Raw genomic sequence first — 17,274 nt, 5'->3', positions numbered from 1 at the left:
CACAAACACAAACTCATACCATCCAGTCAATAAATAATTTAATGAGTTTACAGTTCTGCAAGAAAACATGACAGCACCCCTTTTCCAGCCTCCAGCCTCACCCCACAGGCACGGCAGAACAACGCACATGAGCCAAACAACAAACCACAGCTGCATCAAAAGGCCACTGGAATGCACAGATCTTCACAGAAGATATTGCTTCAGGCCCAGACACTTGTACACAGTTAATACTTGCTTCTGTGTGAAAAAAAACACATGCAGTACCTGCAATCAGCCTCTCAGTTATACTTCAGCCAGAACATGCTCCAGGGACCATGCATTTGGGGGAGGGGGAGAGTCCAGACCCACATGTACCAAAACATCAAAAGACGGGGATGGTGAAATGAAGAGGAAGGCTGCAGCAAAACACTGCTGCAAGTCTTGAAGATGACACCCATGGAATGAAGCCAGCTCTCAGAACGGGAGTCGCTTCAACTGCTCATACGTGATAAAAAACTGAAGAGAAAGTTAAGGAATTGGGACAGACAAATATATATAGCAGCTGCACTGGACCTCCCTCATAACCAGGCCATACCTGACAAGACAAGGCAGGTAGATCAGTACAGAAAACCCATGGGAAAGTCCCTCTTCCAGGCAGCATAAAGTGATCTCTAGAGGTGGAAGAGAGCTGTAGGAGAGCTACCAAGACAAGGAAGAAACCGACCCAGAAGCAAGCTGGGCCAGGCTTGCCAAGACCACTGAGAATGGGAGGTGACTCTAACCCCAGACTGGGACTTTCTAAATTTTGAATTCTTTAAAATAAGCTGTATACATGATTTCAGAGGGCCAGAAGGACCATTATAGCAATCCAGAAGTGCTGATTCTGCAGAGCAGAATTTCCTAAGGGCAGAAATTCTCCAGGCTTCCCCCCAAAAACAGGAGCCAATGCAGAAACTGCTGCACCTCTAGCAACTCAAGCCAAATGGAAAGTTTAAAGCCAAACACTTGAGAGCACTTACTTTACAGGAAAGTACCCATGCTGCTGCACTGGAAGTCCCTGCACTAGCCACTTACAGAGCTTTTAGAAGTAGCAGTCGCCACCAGTGGCATTTTTTGGCACTTGAACCATCTGCAGCCCATCAGTTTACATCTGTCCAAGCAGAACAGGGAGTTCACTTTGGGCTACTGTGAGGAAGACAAAGAGGTACACCGTCAGCGTGTCTGCTCTGAAATTCTACTTACAGCTTGTCTTCCCCTGCCTGTCCATGTTCACGGCCTCCCAGCAGCACACTGAAGGATACAATGATGTTCCAGGGACCGAGCCGAAGCCAGTTTGGCCAGAAACCTTTATAGAGTGCAAAGAATCCCTCGCTCTTCCATGTCTGGGAAGAGAGAAGAGACACCAGTTATGAGACACAGCTCGGGCCCAGTCACAGATACTGCAGAGAGCCAAAGGCCCAGGGAGGACCTCTGCTGTGGGAACACCTGCAGCATGCTTTCAGCAAGTCCATGTGTTGCGGATGAATTCATTGTGGCAGGCATGGTAAACATCCTTCACAGAGTGCAATATCCTTAACACAGAACAGCTCCAAGCTTCCTGGCACACTACGCAGTACAGTCCTATCAAGTCCATGCTCTGCCCGTCTCCCTAATGCCATGTGTGTCACTGAGCACATGTTCGAGCTGGTGTCCACGAGTACCCCCAGGTCCTTTTCTTCAAGGCTGCTTCCCAGCTGGGCAGCTCCCAGCATGTCGTGGGGTTGTTCCTCCCCACGAGCAGGACTTTGCACCTCTCCTTGCTGAACTTCACAGGGTTCCTGTCAGCCCGTTTCTCCAGCCTGTCCAGATCCCTCTGGATGGCAGCACGGCCCTCTGGTGAATCAGCCACACACCCCACTTCCGTGTTGTTTGCAAATTTACCGAGGGTGCAGTCTGCCTCCTCATCCAGACCATTAACCAAAATGTTGAATGGGAATGGACACAGTTTTGACTGCTGGGGTACTACGCTCGTTACTGGCCTCCACCTAGACTTTGTACCACCGACTACTACCCTCCGGGCCTGGATGATCAGCCAGTGTTTGATCCACCTCACTGCTCATCCAGCCCATATTTCAACAGCTTGAATTTGGCAAGTCTCTAAAAAAAAAAGGGATTTGCCCACCTGTTACCTCCTTACCTTCACGAGACCATCCAGAGTGCCCTTATAGAGCTCCACACTGCCCACTATTGCTCGCTGGTTCATCATCCGTGTCCGCACCACGTCCACAGGGTTGGAAGCAATGGCCCCAGCCAGCCCACATGTAAAACTGGAACTATATTTACACGAAAACATCAGAGAGGAATAGCTGAGTATGGCCAATCTGGCTCAGAAAGGCCGTGACATAAGCACAAGAGTATCTTTCACTGAATGTTATAATCGGTGTTTAGCAATAAACATGAGCTATACTCTGTTCCCACCCAGAAAAAGGAATCATACCACTCTGAGACCCCATAGAGCTAAGGAAGGTAAAAACTCAGTTTCATCTGATTAAGTCCCTGTCAGAGCCCACTGCCAGGTCTCCGCAGGGGCATTCTGCAGTCCAGCAAGGGTTTCTTCGTGCTGACAAGGTGACACAGACCTGGAGGCAGCCTCTTGGAAGTGCACATCCTTCTCCCCAGAGCAAACATTTCTTCATGGCAGGGAAGGAGGGAGGAAGACCAAAGACAGCAAGAGGGAGCATGCAGCTGCTAGTCTCCTCCCTGCACATATGGTCTAGTGCTTGTCACCTTCAGCCCACAGCAGGCAAACCCAACAGAAGCACTGCAGCACCTCCAGCTAAAGTGTCCACTAGAAGAATAATAGGAAAATGTAGGTGAAGAAAGATTTTGGGAGGTCTCTAATCCACCCCTTGTTTAGAGCAGGGCTGACTTCAAAACGAGGTCAGGTTGCTCAGGGTCTTCTCTTGGTCAGTTTTGCAAATCTCTGTTTCACAAAACTCTTACAGCAATGGCTGCATGCTGACACTGTCTGCAGAGATGAGCACCTAGGAGTGGAGCAGCTCTTTTAACTGATTGCTACACAACCAAAACTCCTGCCCTGTTTGTACCAGGGCAGAGACATGGAGCAACAGCATTTCTGGTCATCAGTGAGCTAAATTCAAGCTGTAATTTCACTTCACCAAAAGGATTTGTTAGGTTCCTTTCTTGAGGGAGGTCTCTCTAGGGACACTTGCTGGGCACCCTGAGCTGCTCCAATCACCACACCAGATCTCTCAGAAGTATTGAGCTTGTTCTTGGCAGCTCCAGAGCACTTTGCTCTATAAACAGATCTCGCTCCAAATCCCAGCTTGCTCCTCTGCTCCACATACCCTGCCAAGCCTGGAGAGTCCAGCAGCTGCAGCAAATACTCACATGAAGTGGGCAAAGATTGTATCGCCCATCAGGCCTGACAGAATTAAGTGCTTCTTGGTGATGTCATAGACTGGCAGTTCCACCCCAACCACGATGGCAGCTCTCTGGGCTGTTGGGACAACACCCTGCAGAGCACAAACATCAGTCACAAGCACAGTTTGCTGCCTGGAGGCCTGCAGCTAGTATAACATCTCTCCCCACCCCCCTGTCAAGAGCCTTTCTCTGACTATCTACCTGGTATCCTCCTTGCCCTGTCTCGCAGCTGCAGCTTTTGAGGTGGACCAGCTCACTGTCTCCCAGCATTAACTCCAAAGCTAAAAAGGATTCTTCCATCCTGCACCGCGACAGTTTTACCCCAACTAGATTAACCAGATGTTGCTTCTCTCCTCTCAGTCACTAACACACAGGAATTAGGCTACAATTTACTCATCTTCCCTCACTGAACAGTACCCAGGGATTTCAACACCAAAAGAGATCCTGCACTACAAAACCAGCAGCTGTTTAGAGAACCAGATGGGGTCCTCCCAGGACCAGGGCCTCCTTGCTACACAACAGCAACTAGATTTTGCTTTGTTAGGACTGTTGATTCAGGAGATGACCGTGTATTACAAAAGTTGCCAGTGGCAGGACATTGATCTGGGAGCTGACAAAACAATTACTGGAAAGAACAAGCATGAGCTTAGGTAAGCGCTATGTTCCATCTGGGAAATAACCTAGCAACCACCACCCTCAGGAAACAGGTAAAAGCACCTACAATTCCACTGAGTACCAGATCACAGAGAACACAGCAGCAATGCAGAGCTTGGCCATTTCACAGGAACTCTAATATCACCTGAGTAATTCAGGGAAACCCATGTTATCATGACAAAGCTTCCCAGTCACTGGAACCAGGAACAACTCTTCAGTGTGCCAAACTATGAGCCAGCCCACCAGGACAGCCAACTTTCTCAGCACACAAAACCAAAATACTAAGAAGTACTTTACAAATTTATGGCTCCCATTCTGCCCAGCCAGCTGAGCTTATGCAGCATCTGACAGCCTCCCTTTCGGGAGACTGTTGCCTACAGAAAAGCACTGTGATTATGGAGTTCCCATACATGACATCGCAACTAGGCAGACTGATGGATAACAGCATCTGTAAAACTTGTAATGGAAGGATAGAGTGAGAATCTTTTACAAAAATCTAAAGAACTACTGCCAAAATCCAAACAGTACAGCCTGAGTACTGGTACGTTTCATCAATCTTCATCTTTATGCACACTAGCTTTAATCCTGGGAACCAGGTCTGCCTGGCCCAGTGCTGATGCTGCCTAGCACAGACCCAGTCGCCACCACAGACATGTTTCTGTTTGTCTGGCAACCAGAAGCAGGACTTCAGTACCATCCTTGGCTCACAGTTCTCCTCAAGAGCTACACCTGAAGCCAGAGCAGGAGTAGCAAACAAGCTGATGAAGTTAATTCTGCCACTGGTGGGTGGTTTCCGTCAGGTGGTGCTCACCCTCCAGAGGCCTCGGGTACCCTCCTGCTGGTAGATATCGATGAAGCTGCCAATCATGCCACCCTGGAATAAACTGCCTTGAGCCTGCATTCGAATCTGAAAGAAATGCACAAGCCAGTGGGAGAGCATCAGTGTCTGCCCAGGGGGACAAGGACAGCAGCTCAATGGACTTCCTGGCAGAAAGGAGTAATGCGGAAACTTACAGCAGACACTGCTATCCCACTATCCACACGATCTCTCCCTGCAAACCATGCAGCAGATGAGGGCAGGCAAGCAGCAGGGACAGCAACAGGGTGGAAGGGCAGTGAAAAATTCAAGCAACAGAGAGTGACAGGCATGGTCTTTCCCTTCTGAACGCAGCCCGAGAAGGTTGAACTACACAAGAGGGAAGTATGGGAAAGTTCTCCAGACTCTCTTCACAACAGGTAGGGCTGAACAGTATCAACAAAGCTAAACACAGTCATCAAAGGGAATGGAGCTGAGAAGGTCTGATGGCTGGCTGCCACCCCACTCACCTTTCCCAGGTAAGGTAACACAGCCTGGACCCCCCGCAGATTTCTTGATTTTTAGGAGCTGCTTTTTTTTTAAAAAAACTCTTTTTTATTGGCTCTGGGCTTCTATTCCCATTCTTAACAAGCCCAAATTAGTGAAAATGCCAGTAGTGGCTTAGAGAACATGTCACCGCAGCTGGGAAAGATGCATCTTCATTGGAAAGCAGGAGCACACAGCAAACCACGGGAAGCTGTCTCTGGCCACATATACTTCTTACCTTTAGCACATCCGTTGGATTGGCAAGTGCAGAGGAGATCACCCCTGAAACCACTCCACAGATTACATTGATTAACAACGTTTCATCTGCAACCAAGAAAAGAAAGTCAGATTCTGAAGATCTAGAGAGAAGGTGTACAGATTGTACTGAACAAGCAAGAAGCTCTAGAAAGAACAGAAAAGGTAAGTTCTCAAATCACATGGTAAAGCTGCACAAGCAGAAACTGGCAACTTATAATCAGCTCAAGGCAGACCTATCCCCACAACTGCCTCAGCTGCCAGAGATAGAAAGTAGAAGCTGAAACAGCAACACGCTGTCAGAGAGAAGCGGGTCTGACTGATGATTCTAGCTGATCAGACCAGGAAGACCTCTACACATGAAAATTCTAAACAATTATCTGAGATTTCAGTGCCCAGTGACACATTTCTCACAGTAGAGAACAGCAAGACAGAGGTAGACAAAGTGGGGCAACTAAACATTTCTGAAGGCAACCTGATACAAATTAGTTTTAACCTGGAGCACCAGCTGGCCACACTCTGAATATGCGGCCACCTTGAGAAAACAGAGAGTAGGTGACCCAGGCAGAGAACGTTAGATGCAATTAGTCCCAGAGGAGAAAAAAAAATCTAAGACTGCCAGGCCCAGTATTAGAGTGGTAGTTATGTTGGAAGAAGGTATGGCCCTTTGCTGGTACTGACCACCGCACTTTCCAGAGGAGACCAGGCCACTGGCTGCCCCAGGCCTGTAGGAAGACAAATATTCAAACAACAGTACTCACAACTGGAAATGCTGCAGCAGCAAGTGAGGAGAGGTGTGCAGCCCAGCGTATGTGTGTAGAGCCATACACAAGAAGAGGCTGGGTTGTTTTGTTGTTGGTTTTTTTTTGGGGGGGGGGGGCTCTGAAACCCAAAACAGAGATAAAGGCTGGGGAAAGTAAAGATCTGTCCGGAGGGGCAGGTGTTTGGCTTAGGGATCATTTCTGTGACTGTGGGCAGTGCCAAACACAGCGAGACTCAAATCTATATTGAAACCTGTGCTTGCTGTTGTTATACAAACAAAACACACAGCAGAAAATGAAAACAACTCCATTTCTTTGTTGATTTGTAGCTGGGAAAGGCAGAGAAAGGAACGAGCAAGACCACACGGAACAGAAAGCACAAGGCTTCGTGCTGCACGTCCTGCGAGAAGAGACGTGCCTGCACCGACACCGACACGCTGCCCGACACCGACCTTCCAAGCGATCCACGAACAGCCGCTTCAGGCTCTGGTAAATGCCGATCTTGATGGTGCCGTAGGACGCCTGCCTCAGCAGCGCAGGGGCGATCCTGAGCGGGGGAACAAACGAGCCCCGGCTGAACCCTGCCCTCGCAGGCCCCACGCGCAGGTAACCCCCCGCCCGTCGGAGGCAGGGCCCGTGCCCCCGGCGCCCCAGAGCAGCTCCGATGCCCTGAGGAGCGCGGCTCCGGGTCCGAGGCAGCGCCTCCAGGCCCCCTGCGGCGCCCAGCGGCAGCCGCCGCCCCGGTCCCCCCGGTCCCCCCGCTGCTCCCCCCCGGGGCCCCCCGCGAGCAGGGCAGGCCCGGGCCGGCCGGGGCCCCGCCGCTTACCCCGAATAGAGGGCGCGGCCGCCTTCCTCGCGGCAGATGCGGAACAGGGCGTGGAACATGCCCCGGTACCGCACCTCGCGGAACCGCGCGTCGGCGCTCTGCCCCTGCACCTGCAGCCGCGTCTTGGTCAGGTCCACGGGGAACGTGCCTGCGGGGACAGCGCCCGTCAGCGAGCCGGCACCGGTACCGCGCCTCCCGCCCGCCCCGCCCCGCCTCGCCTCACCGAACTCGGCCACGATGGAGGCGAGCCCGCCGTACACGAAGGGTTTCCAGCTCAGCGCGGACATGGCATGGCGGGCCGCGGGCCGCCCCGCCGCCGGAACCGGACCGAGAGCGGAACGGGAACGGGAACGCGAACGGGAACGGAACGGGAACCGCCCCGACACGGGCGGCGCGCGCAGCCGGCGGCCGGCGCCCCCTGCCGGTGCACCGGGGCCGGCACCGAGCTGGGGCCGCGGCTCCGTCCACCCCCCCCCCAATCTCCCCCGTCAGGGGGCCCGGCCCCGACCGCGCACCCCCCGGAGCCGTCCCCGCTTCCCTGCACGCCGCCGTTCGCCTCAGGGGCCTCGGGCCGGTGTCTTCACCTTTCAGGCCCCCAGACCGTCGGCTGTGGAGAGCCCGGTGTCAAAAGGCCTAAGAGCACCTCTGACCCGCTGCTCTGGAGGCGCTGCGGCTAAGTGACTACTTGGAACCGTTACAGGTCTTACCATCCTGTATAATTTAACGGGGCAAGCACTCCTGTAGCAACCAGATACAGCTACAGGATGGCCCTTCCTACAGCCTCCCCCTTTCCACGCCAATTGCCTTTGGTGTTCAGGTCAAGTCAGCCTGAACGCAGTATGACAAAAAAAAAGCACACCTTGTACACCAGGAAACGACAGTGCTGCTTCAGTTCTCTCTTCTGGTTAACAGAGTAGTTTTATTAAGAAGAGTTTAAAAAAATAAACACAAGAAAGCACCCTAACTCAACAGCACATCTCTTGGGATTCATCACATAAGGAAGACACGCTGGATGCACCCGGGACACACAGGCATGGTGTCAGGCCTGCAGGCACCCACCAGCCTCTCACCGCAGAGATGGGGGATGCTCCCACCAGGATGGCACCAGGCAGTTTGGAGCAGCACCCCGCCACCCTCAGCAACCACCTTCGCTCTGCAGGGTGCAGCCTGCCACACCTGTGTGCCTGCCAGCACAGACAGCAAGGAGACCCCTGTCCAAAAAGTAAAATGAGAGACAAAGCCGAAGCTGTGGGAGGTGAATGGACCAGCTGTGGTACCCTCACAGAGGTGTCAGGAAACCCTGTGCAGGTTTTTATCTAGGCTCAAGGAGCACAGCTCCGTGGGAGCAACCATGGCCCTAGGCAGTGCTCACAGGACAGCTCAGTAGTGGCTGGAATCTCTAGTGGAACCCCTCTCCCTGTGCCTGGGATGGGGCTCTCTGGTGCTACTCTCCCGCTGGTCCCTGGATCTGGTCCCCTCAGGATACTCTTCTCGCCTGCTGCTGTGCCTTTCACTCTTCCTGCCAGTCTCTTCTCTCTCTTCCCGCGAACTGTTTTGTCCCCTGTGTTCCTGGGAGCTCTTTTCCCCTCTTCTCTCTGACTGCCTCTGATGCCTCTGCTCTTCCTCTTCTCGTTGCATCCTGCTCGCATGTTTCCTCTCAGACCCATTCCAGGACTGATGACTCCCACTGGCGTATCGGTCATAGGCAGGATCCTCCTTCTCCTTTTTAATCTTGATTCTAGGATGTGCCTCCTCAGCAGACGCTGCCCTCTTCACAGACTGCGAGCTCTGCTTTTGCCCTTCTTGTCTACTCTTCTCTTTATCTGAAACAAAAGGTTCATCTTTAGGGGTGGACAGTCCTGCAAGCATCACCTCAGCTCCTCAAGCTCTGCTACCTAGCACCACAGCATCTTTCCAACTCCACTCCCATTTTGAGTTCCTCCCACCCATGGCCCAAGCTTCTTATTTCACAGCCTCCTTACCCGCCAGAGATCCTATTCTATTGCCAAACCTGACACTTTTCTTCCCCAATGTGAGTCACACTAAGTCCTTCTTTAACATTTGTCACCTTGTGTTATCCCCGGCTAGGCTGTTCTCATGAATTTGAGCACTTTTTGCAACGCTTAGCACCTGCCGAAAATTCTGTTTTCTAAGCAATGCACACACAACAAGAATGTCACTGGATCTGGAGAATTTCCAGAGTTGACAGTGATTCTCTTCCCTCTTCACTCCCCTTTGTCGCTCTCGTTTTCGTGCATCTCTTCAGCTCTGTGCAGTGACATCTCGTCTCCAGCCTTGGTTTTATGCTTATTTTCTTTCCTCCAACCCACTTTTCTCAAACTAGGACTCTACCTGGCTTATACCACCCTCTCCCCCATGCTAAGGCCCCATCCCATGTCCTCAATCTGCGCAACATAGTACTGAACTACTGTATTGATAGGGGAACAGGAATGTGGTAAAGACAGGTCTCAAACCCAGACGACATAACTGCCTGTCACAGACACAGCCCAGGTGTGTGACAGAAGCTTCCTCTGCATGCTGCAAGCACCAGGCTGATTTCAGAAAAACTGACACCCCCCCCACGCCAATGTCACCATGCCAAATCAGCTCATCCTGGAAGCTAGAAGCCACTTCAGGCCAGAAGCCATTTCAGACACCTATCCCTGCTGTTCCTGCTGACGCTGCTTCCATGAGCTAAGGGCCCTTGAGACCCGTGCAGTCCCACCCATCCACAGTAAAGACTGGCAGGAACAGGTTTCACCTTTTTGCTTTTTTGCTGGCACATCATCATCTTCTGACAAAGAATCAGACGACGTATGAGGCGGCGTTTTAACTCCACAGCCCTTTGCATGGAGAGTTTTTGTGACTTCATCTAAATCATCGGAGTCTTTGGGAGGCCGATAGTTGGCCACGTGGTCCACTCGGATTGTCCTTCCTTTGATCTGCAACAGGAGTCACGTCGTTAGCAAAGCTGCGGACCCATTCCCTGCGCTCGGTGGGACACCAGAGAACCGCACGGCCAGCTTGAAGCCACGCATCAGGAGTAACCGCAGCTGCGTTGCAAGCAGCTTCACTCACCTTGATTCCATTGAAGTTGTCAACAGCGAGAATGGTGCTCCTCTGGTCTTCGTAGCACAGGAAGCAAAAGCCTTTGGACTTCCCGGTCTTCTTGTCCCGCACCAGATTGATGTTCACCACCTCCCCGTACCTGAAACACACCGTGAGCGCCGCAAGCAGCCGCACAGGCAGGCCCCATCGTTGTGGGGCCACGACACTTACTGTGAGAACACGCAGATCACATCCCCCTCCGTCAGCTCGTAGGGCAGCCCACCTGCGGGGAGAGCGGCGGCGCTGCGGCACCGGGACGGGGACGGGGACCGGGACCGGGACTGGGACCGGGACCGGCCACAGCGGGCGCGCAGCCGCGGCAGCCCCTCACGGGACGGAAGGAGCGCGGCCGCCGCCCCCCCCCCCCGCTCGTACCGACGAAGACCCAGGCGCTGTCCTTGTACTCGGCGTGCCACGACACCGCCTCCTGCACGCCCAGCTCCGCCTCCCGCGCGTTCAGCTCGTTGATCAGCTTCACCTTCGTCAGCGGGCTGGGGGCGAGGGCACCGTTAGCGCCGGAGGCGCCGTGAGCACCCGGCCTTCCCCCCCCATCCCCGGTCCCCACAACCTACTTCATGGCGGCAGCGGGGCGCTTGAGCCCGCCCACCCCCGCGCATGCGCGCTCCCGCGGGCCGTGCCGAGCCGAGCCGAGCCGAGCCGAGCCGAGCCGAGCCGGGCCGCGCAAAGCAAGAGGCGGGGCGCAGAGCTGCCTCACAGACTTTATTGGTAACAGCGGCGGGGCCGCCCGGAGCCGCCCGGCTCAGCACGGGCAGGCGCTTTTACCGTTGGCGTCGCGCGTCAGCTCCAGGCGGTGCGCCCGGCCCGGCCGCCTCTCCACATCGCGGTAGAGCAGCGACTTCTGCGCCTTGAGCCGGCAGGCCAGGCACATGAAGATGGACTCCACGTTCTGGCTCTCCTTAGGGTCCTTGGCTGAGGTCTCGAACAAAAGCATGTTGTGAGCGTCAGCGAACTTCAGGGCCATGCTAGACGGCACCTGGATCAGGTCCTTCAAGTCACACTTGTTCCCAACGAGCACCTTGGGGACAAGGGGGGGCACCGCGTGCCCGTTGCACTCCTCGATCCACATCTTGAGGTTGGTGAAGGAAGTCATCTTCGTGACGTCGTAAACGAAGACGACGGCATGCACGTTGCGATAGTAGTGCTCTACCATGCTCTTCCGAAACCTCTCCTGGCCAGCTGTGTCCCACACTTGCACCTAGGAAGCAAAGCACAGTGTTCTTGAGGCGCACAAAGACAGAAGGCTACCAGAGCACCGAGTGCCCACCCTGAGGCAGGGCATGCTGCTTCAGGAGTACGTTCGTGTGTTTAACTTGCTGCAGAAAGATGGCAGGAGGGCTTCCTGCTGTTCCATCTTTGACAGTGCAGCACGGAGCAACAGCACTGAGCCAGCCCCAGGACACAGGCAAGGCCAGCAACACCAGGAGGGGCAAGTTCTTATCTAGATGAAGCGGGATTGTTGGATGAGTTACAGTGGTTTTGGGGCATATGCTGACAGTGTCCAAGGCTGTATATGACAGTGCATATGCTTGTGTAATTCAAACAGTAAGCCTAGTGCATCTAGTAAGAGAGATCACATCAGCACTTTCCTTCACTTTCAGTGCTCTCAGACAAGTGCTAGGCTCTACACAGCATATCCCATTTCTCAGTCATTGCAAATGATCCATTATATTCAAAAGAATTGACAGCACCCTTTCATTGTTTGTGCTCTGAGTGAGAAAAGTCCCTGCCTGATGACTTACCTGACTGAAACGCCTTGCCAGACAGCCCTCCTCTTCCTAATGCACTTCACCATCAGCCCCACCACCAAAACAAATGCCACAAAGTGCTTCTCATTTCAGAAACATTCTTGCACCAGATCAGGACATTGGCCCACGTAACCCTATGCCATAAAAAAGAACCCGACAGAATTGCAACAGTACAGAAGAGGCAGGGCAAAGAGAAGAGCAACATTCCCACATGGTGCTCTGCCTGGGGATGGATAAAGAGCCAAACGAGAACTTAAGGGTTAGGATTAAAGAGTTTCCTGGAGAGCGTTGGTGGCAACTTCCTGACCCAAGTGGCAGAGACGAGGAGGTGCTCTGCTGGGCCTCATACCAACAAGGAGGGGCTGTCAAGGTCAAAGCCATCCCATTGACAATGAGATGGTGGAGCTCAGGATCCCAAGAGGAAGGAGTAGGGCAAAATTTGAGACCACAGTGACGAACTTTGAAAAGGAAACACAAAAGATGGGCCCAAGAAAACTGGTTAATATTCAAGTATCTCCACCTCCAAGCTCAAGAGCAGTCCATCCCAGTGAACAGGTAGTCAGGCAAACAGGCCTAGAGGCATTGCTAGATGAGGTAAGAGCAGTGGATATTGTCTACATGCACTTTCTTTCAACAATGGCTTTCAACACTTGTCTGCCATAAGATACTCACAGAGAAGCTGATGAAGTCTGGCTGGATAAGCAGTGAGGTGGATCAAACACTGGCTGATCATCCAGGCCCGGAGGGTAGTAGTCGGTGGTACAAAGTCTAGGTGGAGGCCAGTAACGAGCGTAGTACCCCAGCAGTCAAAACTGTGTCCATTCCCATTCAACATTTTGGTTAATGGTCTGGATGAGGAGGCAGACTGCACCCTCGGTAAATTTGCAAACAACACGGAAGTGGGGTGTGTGGCTGCTTCACCAGAGGGCCCTGCTGCCATCCAGAGGGATCTGGACAGGCTGGAGAAATGGGCCTCTGAAGGAACCCTCTGAAGTTCAGCAAGGAGAAGTGCAAAGTCCTGCTCGTGGGGAGGAACAACCCCAGGACATGCTGGGGGCTGCCCAGCTGGGAAGCAGCCTTGAAGAAAAGGACCTGGGGGTACTCGTGGACACCAGCTTGAACATGAGCCAACAGTGTGCCCTTGCCACAAAGGATAATGGTGTCCTGGGCTGTGCTAGGCAAAGTATCGCCATCAGGTTGAGGAAAGTGATCTTTCCCCTCTATTCAGCATTGTTGGGGTGGCATCTGGAGTACTGTGTCCAGTTCTGAGTTCCCCAGTGCAAGAGAGACATGGAGATGAAAAGGGCCTTCAAAATGATAAAGAGATTGGAACAGCTCTTGTATCAGAAACTAAGAGAGCTGGGGCTGTTCAGCATGGAGAAGAGAAGGCCGAGGGCATATCTCATCAGTGTTATAAATATGTATATATATAAATGTTATAAATGAATGTTATAAATATGTATAAATACCTGGACAGAAGGTGCAAAGAAGCAGCCTGGCTCTTTCAGCATTGCCCAGCAACAGCAGAAGTTCCTTCTAAACCTTAGGAAGCACTTCTTTACTGTGTGGGTGACAGAGCACTGGAGCAGGTTGCCCAGAGAGGTTATGGAGTCTCTCTCCTTGGAGATCTTAAACAGCCATCTGGACATGGTGCTGGGCAACCTGCTCTGGGTGGTCTTCCTTGAGCAGGGGGATTGGACCAGATGGCTTCCAGAGGTCCCTTCCAATCCGTACCTTGCCGTGAGTCTGCTTCTGTAAGAACTTCTGTAAGTTGCAAGCTGGCAATTTCTAAATTAGTGTGATTTATCTGAGCCACCCTGAATTGTGACAGTGCCTGCCCCACAATCTTTCAGAGAGTAAAAATGTTGGCAACAAAGAGGTACCTCTCATTCATCTCCATGCCGCTTTATCCCAGGCTGTTTAGTTCTGGGCAGAGCAGGAGCAAGAGCCCCAGGCCTCTTGTCCCCAGGGTGCTTGCTGGGAACAAGTGCGACTTAAAGGAACTGATCCCACCTCCCCATTTGGATGCATGGTCCTAGGAGAAGGGCAGTCCTGCTTGCTGGAGCAGAAGTAATATCCAAAGGTAGAAAGCATGGCAACATTTTCAAGCTAGTGGCCATAGGACAGCTTCATGCCAGGCTGCATTATAGCTTATAACACAGACAGGGGGCACTGGATGGAGCTGGGCAAGGCACGGGGCAGGGGGGGAATGAACACCTTTCGTCTTAAAGAGAGGAAAAAAGTCACGGTCAGTTTAAGAGCACAACTAAAGTTCTTATCAGCCAACATTAGCCCTACATTCATTGTGATCAGTCCCTCAACTCTTGATTCTCCATTTGTTTGCAAAATAGCAGTATGGGCTTCTTCCAGAAGTCAGTCTTTCACACAGACTGCTGCTTGTGCTGATCCACATAACCAGGCAGGCCAAGATCTGCTGCAAACTGTGCTTCCCAGGCTGTTTTCTACCCACTGCTCGTTGATCTGCAGATCTCCTCAGGTCTGAGCTAATGAATTTCTTTACAGTTGTGACGCTAGTCTACATAGAGCAAATTAGTCCTATTTTCGTTCCCTTGAAATTGCATCCTCCGATTGCCTGCTAACATTCCTGTGCACTAACATCAGAGCTGTCAGGCCCACTGCAACCAGCCGGTGTAAGCTCCCGGCCTTCCAGCAAGCCTCTAGCCAGCCTACAACCATATGCTCTCATGGTTTCTGTGCGAGCTGTGCTCTGGTTTCTGCACACAGCTCCTTCCTCCAGCTCCCTACAGCTTCACCCCTTTGCTGCTGTGGTCGAGCCTCTGAAGCCGGGGGCCGGCCCGACGCTTTGAGGACCCCGTTACGCTGGATGCTTGCAGTGTTTCACTCCGAGCTATTGTTTCAGCCCCCCTGCAGACTCAAGCAAACAGCATATAAATAGCAAAAAGCAATGTAGCTATTTATTAATAGCAGCGGCATGTTCAGAGGACGTCTCCACAACGCGGGGAGGAAAAACCTTCCCGTTCCCCTCCCTCGGGATGGAATGAGAACGGGAGAGCCCCGAGAGGTGTTCGGTGGGCACAGATTCGGCCCCGTGGCAAGGAGCGGGGCCGCCGCCAGCCCCTGCCGGGCAGCTGCGGGTGCGGGTGAGGTGCGGGTGCGGGTGAGGTGTGGGTGCGGGTGCCGCCGCGGCCCACCTTGATGCGCTCGCCCTCGATCTCCACCGTCTTCTCGCGGAAGTCCACGCCGATGGTGGCCTCGGTCTTGTCGGGGAAGGTGCCCCCGCAGAAGCGGAAGGTCAGGCACGTCTTGCCCACGTTGGAGTCCCCGATCACGATGATCTTGAAGATGCGGGTCTGCACGTACGGCTCCAGCGACGAGTCGGGGCCCGGCGGCCGCCCGCCGCCCGCCGCCGCCATCCCGCGCCGCCTCACCGCCTCATGGGGCCGCCCCGCGCCGCCCCGCGCCTCACACAAAGGCTGCGGCTGCGGCGGGCGGAGCGGGATCAGGTGGTCGGTGCGGGCGGAGGGCGGCGGGCGGCGGCACCCGGCACCGGCGCCGAGGCGGCCCCGCCCCGCGGACCGTGAGGCGAGCCCGGCCCCGCACCGCGCCGGCAGGGGACGGGGACGGGGTCTCGCTTTTCCCTGTCCTCCGCGGTTTCGCTGCCTGTGCCGGGATGCTCTGTGCGGAGAACCACAAGAGCAAAGCAAGGTGGAAGCAGCCTGCCCTGCCCTGCCCTGCCCTGCCCTCAGCTGCATGCAGAGACCCACGGTGCTCTGAGGGGAGAGGGAGGGTACTCCTGCTGCCTCCGCTACTGCAGCCCAGGCACCTCCAAAAGAGGTTGTAGCCTGCTAAAATTGGCCCAGGACGCAAGTCTGCTGCAGTGAAGGTACTTGGTGAGAAGTGAAGGAGCCAAAAGCTGGGACAGATTTCTCACAGACGTCAGCTGATCTAAGGTTTTGGCCCATAAAGGAAATTCAGCTGATGGACTCAACAGATCCAGTTGGAGTACATCCCAGAGGTGTCGTCAGGAAACCGTTTCTGACTACCCCCAGACACTTCGGTCCTGGCCTAGCCAAAAACCTCCAGGGCAACGTCAAGGGGACACAAGGACATCAGCTGTGGAGCTGCTGCTCAGCTCCCTCCCTGGGCGAGCAGAGAGACAGTCATTGCTGAGAGGGCCCACGGAAAGAGCCCTTTCTCAGGGACAGCTTCATCCTCCTAGAGATTCAGTCTGAACCCTAGCCTGCTCTCAGCAATGCGGGGCTACTGGAAATGCTCATCACAGCTCTGTAACAGCATCAGTCTCTGAATGGGAGATCACCAAATAATCCCTTTCTGGACTAGATGATTGTATCTGCCAATAGCCTTAGGGTCTTAAGTTAAAGGGTTGTTTCTAGCTGTCACCTGCAATCTCTACTCCTGCAGGAGGTCTAGCATTCCTGCCATCTGCGTCCCAGGTTATTTGCCTTGTAAAGATACATGTAGGGAAGAGGGCTCTCTAATGGAGAGGCAGTACACAGAGAGTGCCCTGTTTTAAGGGGTAAGTATTTTGCCTCAACCCGTTTTTATGTCCCTTAAAGTACACCAGGAAACAAAGCAGCAATATTCAAACCCTGGGCAGTGCCTTCAGGTCACTCTCTGCTACCAACTACACTGCTTAGGTGTCCCCCCAAGGTGTTACCCCAGAAGCCTTCCTAGCTGTCAGCCCAGCTGATACAACTACTTTGAGTGTGTCTGCTTCCCAGTTGTATTAGATTTACATGGCAAGGCTTTGGTAGCTGGGGGGCTGCAGGAGTAGCCTTTGTGAGAAGACTCCAGAAGCTGCCCCATGTCAGGTAAGAGCCAGCTCCAGTCATCTCCAAATGGACCCACCACTGCCCAGAGCCAAGCCAATAAGCAACATCGTTTGCACCTCTGTGACAGCAGATTTAAGAAAGGGGAAAAAAACCTGCTGCACCACAACAGCTGGAAAAGAGAGGGGTGAGAAACAGCCCCGCAGATACCAAGGTGAGTGCAAAAGGAGAGCAGGAGGTGCTCCAGGCGCTGGAACAGAAGTTCCCCTCTGCGGCCTGTGGTGAGGCCCCTGGTGGAGCAGGCTGTCCCCCTGCAGCCCATGGGTCCCACATGGAGCAGATCTCCACGCTGCAGCCCGTGGAGGAGCCCCTGGTGGAGCAGGTGGAT

General features: G+C 53.6%; 3 protein-coding genes across 7 annotated transcripts; all 3 read right to left on the bottom strand.

Moving 5' to 3' along the window:
• Nucleotides 1-21: 21 nt before the first annotated feature.
• SLC25A14 (solute carrier family 25 member 14) lies at nt 22-7,636 on the bottom strand. Of its 5 annotated transcripts, none has more exons than XR_013938950.1 (9): nt 7,241-7,634; nt 6,867-6,961; nt 5,637-5,722; nt 4,868-4,963; nt 3,370-3,494; nt 2,156-2,291; nt 1,281-1,361; nt 355-495; nt 22-237 (listed from the first exon to the last, which is right to left on the bottom strand). XR_013938950.1 is itself a non-coding variant. In XM_080554079.1 (9 exons), exons 1-9 carry the CDS (start codon nt 7,525-7,527, stop codon nt 454-456), a joined length of 873 nt encoding a protein of 290 aa, XP_080410205.1. In that variant the 5' UTR covers nt 7,528-7,630; the 3' UTR covers nt 22-453. The 5 variants fall into 5 exon arrangements, 3 of the variants coding, with proteins under 3 accessions (XP_080410205.1, XP_080410204.1, XP_080410203.1); XM_080554079.1 differs by having other exon boundaries at nt 22-495; nt 7,241-7,388; nt 7,464-7,630; XM_080554077.1 differs by lacking the exons at nt 22-237; nt 355-495 and adding an exon at nt 504-1,129 and having other exon boundaries at nt 1,222-1,361; nt 7,241-7,388; nt 7,464-7,634.
• A 503-nt stretch (nt 7,637-8,139) lies between these two features.
• Nucleotides 8,140-11,024, bottom strand: RBMX2 (RNA binding motif protein X-linked 2). Its single transcript, XM_080554081.1, has 6 exons — nt 10,921-11,024; nt 10,724-10,839; nt 10,520-10,571; nt 10,319-10,448; nt 10,002-10,182; nt 8,140-9,063 (listed from the first exon to the last, which is right to left on the bottom strand). Exons 1-6 carry the CDS (start codon nt 10,923-10,925, stop codon nt 8,621-8,623), a joined length of 927 nt encoding a protein of 308 aa, XP_080410207.1. The 5' UTR covers nt 10,926-11,024; the 3' UTR covers nt 8,140-8,620.
• Nucleotides 11,025-11,053: 29 nt separating this feature from the next.
• On the bottom strand, nt 11,054-15,683 carry RAB33A (RAB33A, member RAS oncogene family). Its single transcript, XM_080554074.1, has 2 exons — nt 15,288-15,683; nt 11,054-11,564 (listed from the first exon to the last, which is right to left on the bottom strand). The coding sequence occupies exons 1-2, from the start codon at nt 15,507-15,509 to the stop codon at nt 11,109-11,111; spliced, it is 678 nt and encodes a 225-aa protein (XP_080410200.1). The 5' UTR covers nt 15,510-15,683; the 3' UTR covers nt 11,054-11,108.
• Nucleotides 15,684-17,274: the final 1,591 nt, after the last annotated feature.

The sequence above is a fragment of the Anser brachyrhynchus genome, assembly GCF_964034855.1.
Source record: "Anser brachyrhynchus genome assembly, chromosome: 13".
Classification (NCBI taxonomy): domain Eukaryota; kingdom Metazoa; phylum Chordata; class Aves; order Anseriformes; family Anatidae; genus Anser; species Anser brachyrhynchus.
Note: the sequence above shows the minus strand (reverse complement) of the source record. Positions and strands in the feature narration are given on the sequence as shown.

What these genes read in the sequence shown, in the direction of transcription:
- SLC25A14 (XM_080554077.1), bottom strand. Translation starts at nt 7,527, where the DNA reads ATGTCCGCGCTGAGCTGGAAACCCTTCGTGTACGGCGGGCTCGCCTCC. An exon ending in GGCCGCGCCCTCTATTCGGG is followed by an intron (nt 6,962 to 7,240) that starts GTAAGCGGCGGG and finishes TCCCCCGCTCAG; the next exon opens with GATCGCCCCTGCGCTGCTGA. An exon ending in CTCTGGATGGTCTCGTGAAG is followed by an intron (nt 1,362 to 2,155) that starts GTAAGGAGGTAA and finishes CTCTCTTCCCAG; the next exon opens with ACATGGAAGAGCGAGGGATT.
- RAB33A (XM_080554074.1), bottom strand. Translation starts at nt 15,509, where the DNA reads ATGGCGGCGGCGGGCGGCGGGCGGCCGCCGGGCCCCGACTCGTCGCTG. An exon ending in TCGAGGGCGAGCGCATCAAG is followed by an intron (nt 11,565 to 15,287) that starts GTGGGCCGCGGC and finishes TTTGCTTCCTAG; the next exon opens with GTGCAAGTGTGGGACACAGC.
- RBMX2 (XM_080554081.1), bottom strand. An exon ending in GTGATCTGCGTGTTCTCACA is followed by an intron (nt 10,449 to 10,519) that starts GTAAGTGTCGTG and finishes GGTGTGTTTCAG; the next exon opens with GTACGGGGAGGTGGTGAACA. An exon ending in GCCAGCAAAAAAGCAAAAAG is followed by an intron (nt 9,064 to 10,001) that starts GTGAAACCTGTT and finishes CTTTTGTTTCAG; the next exon opens with ATAAAGAGAAGAGTAGACAA.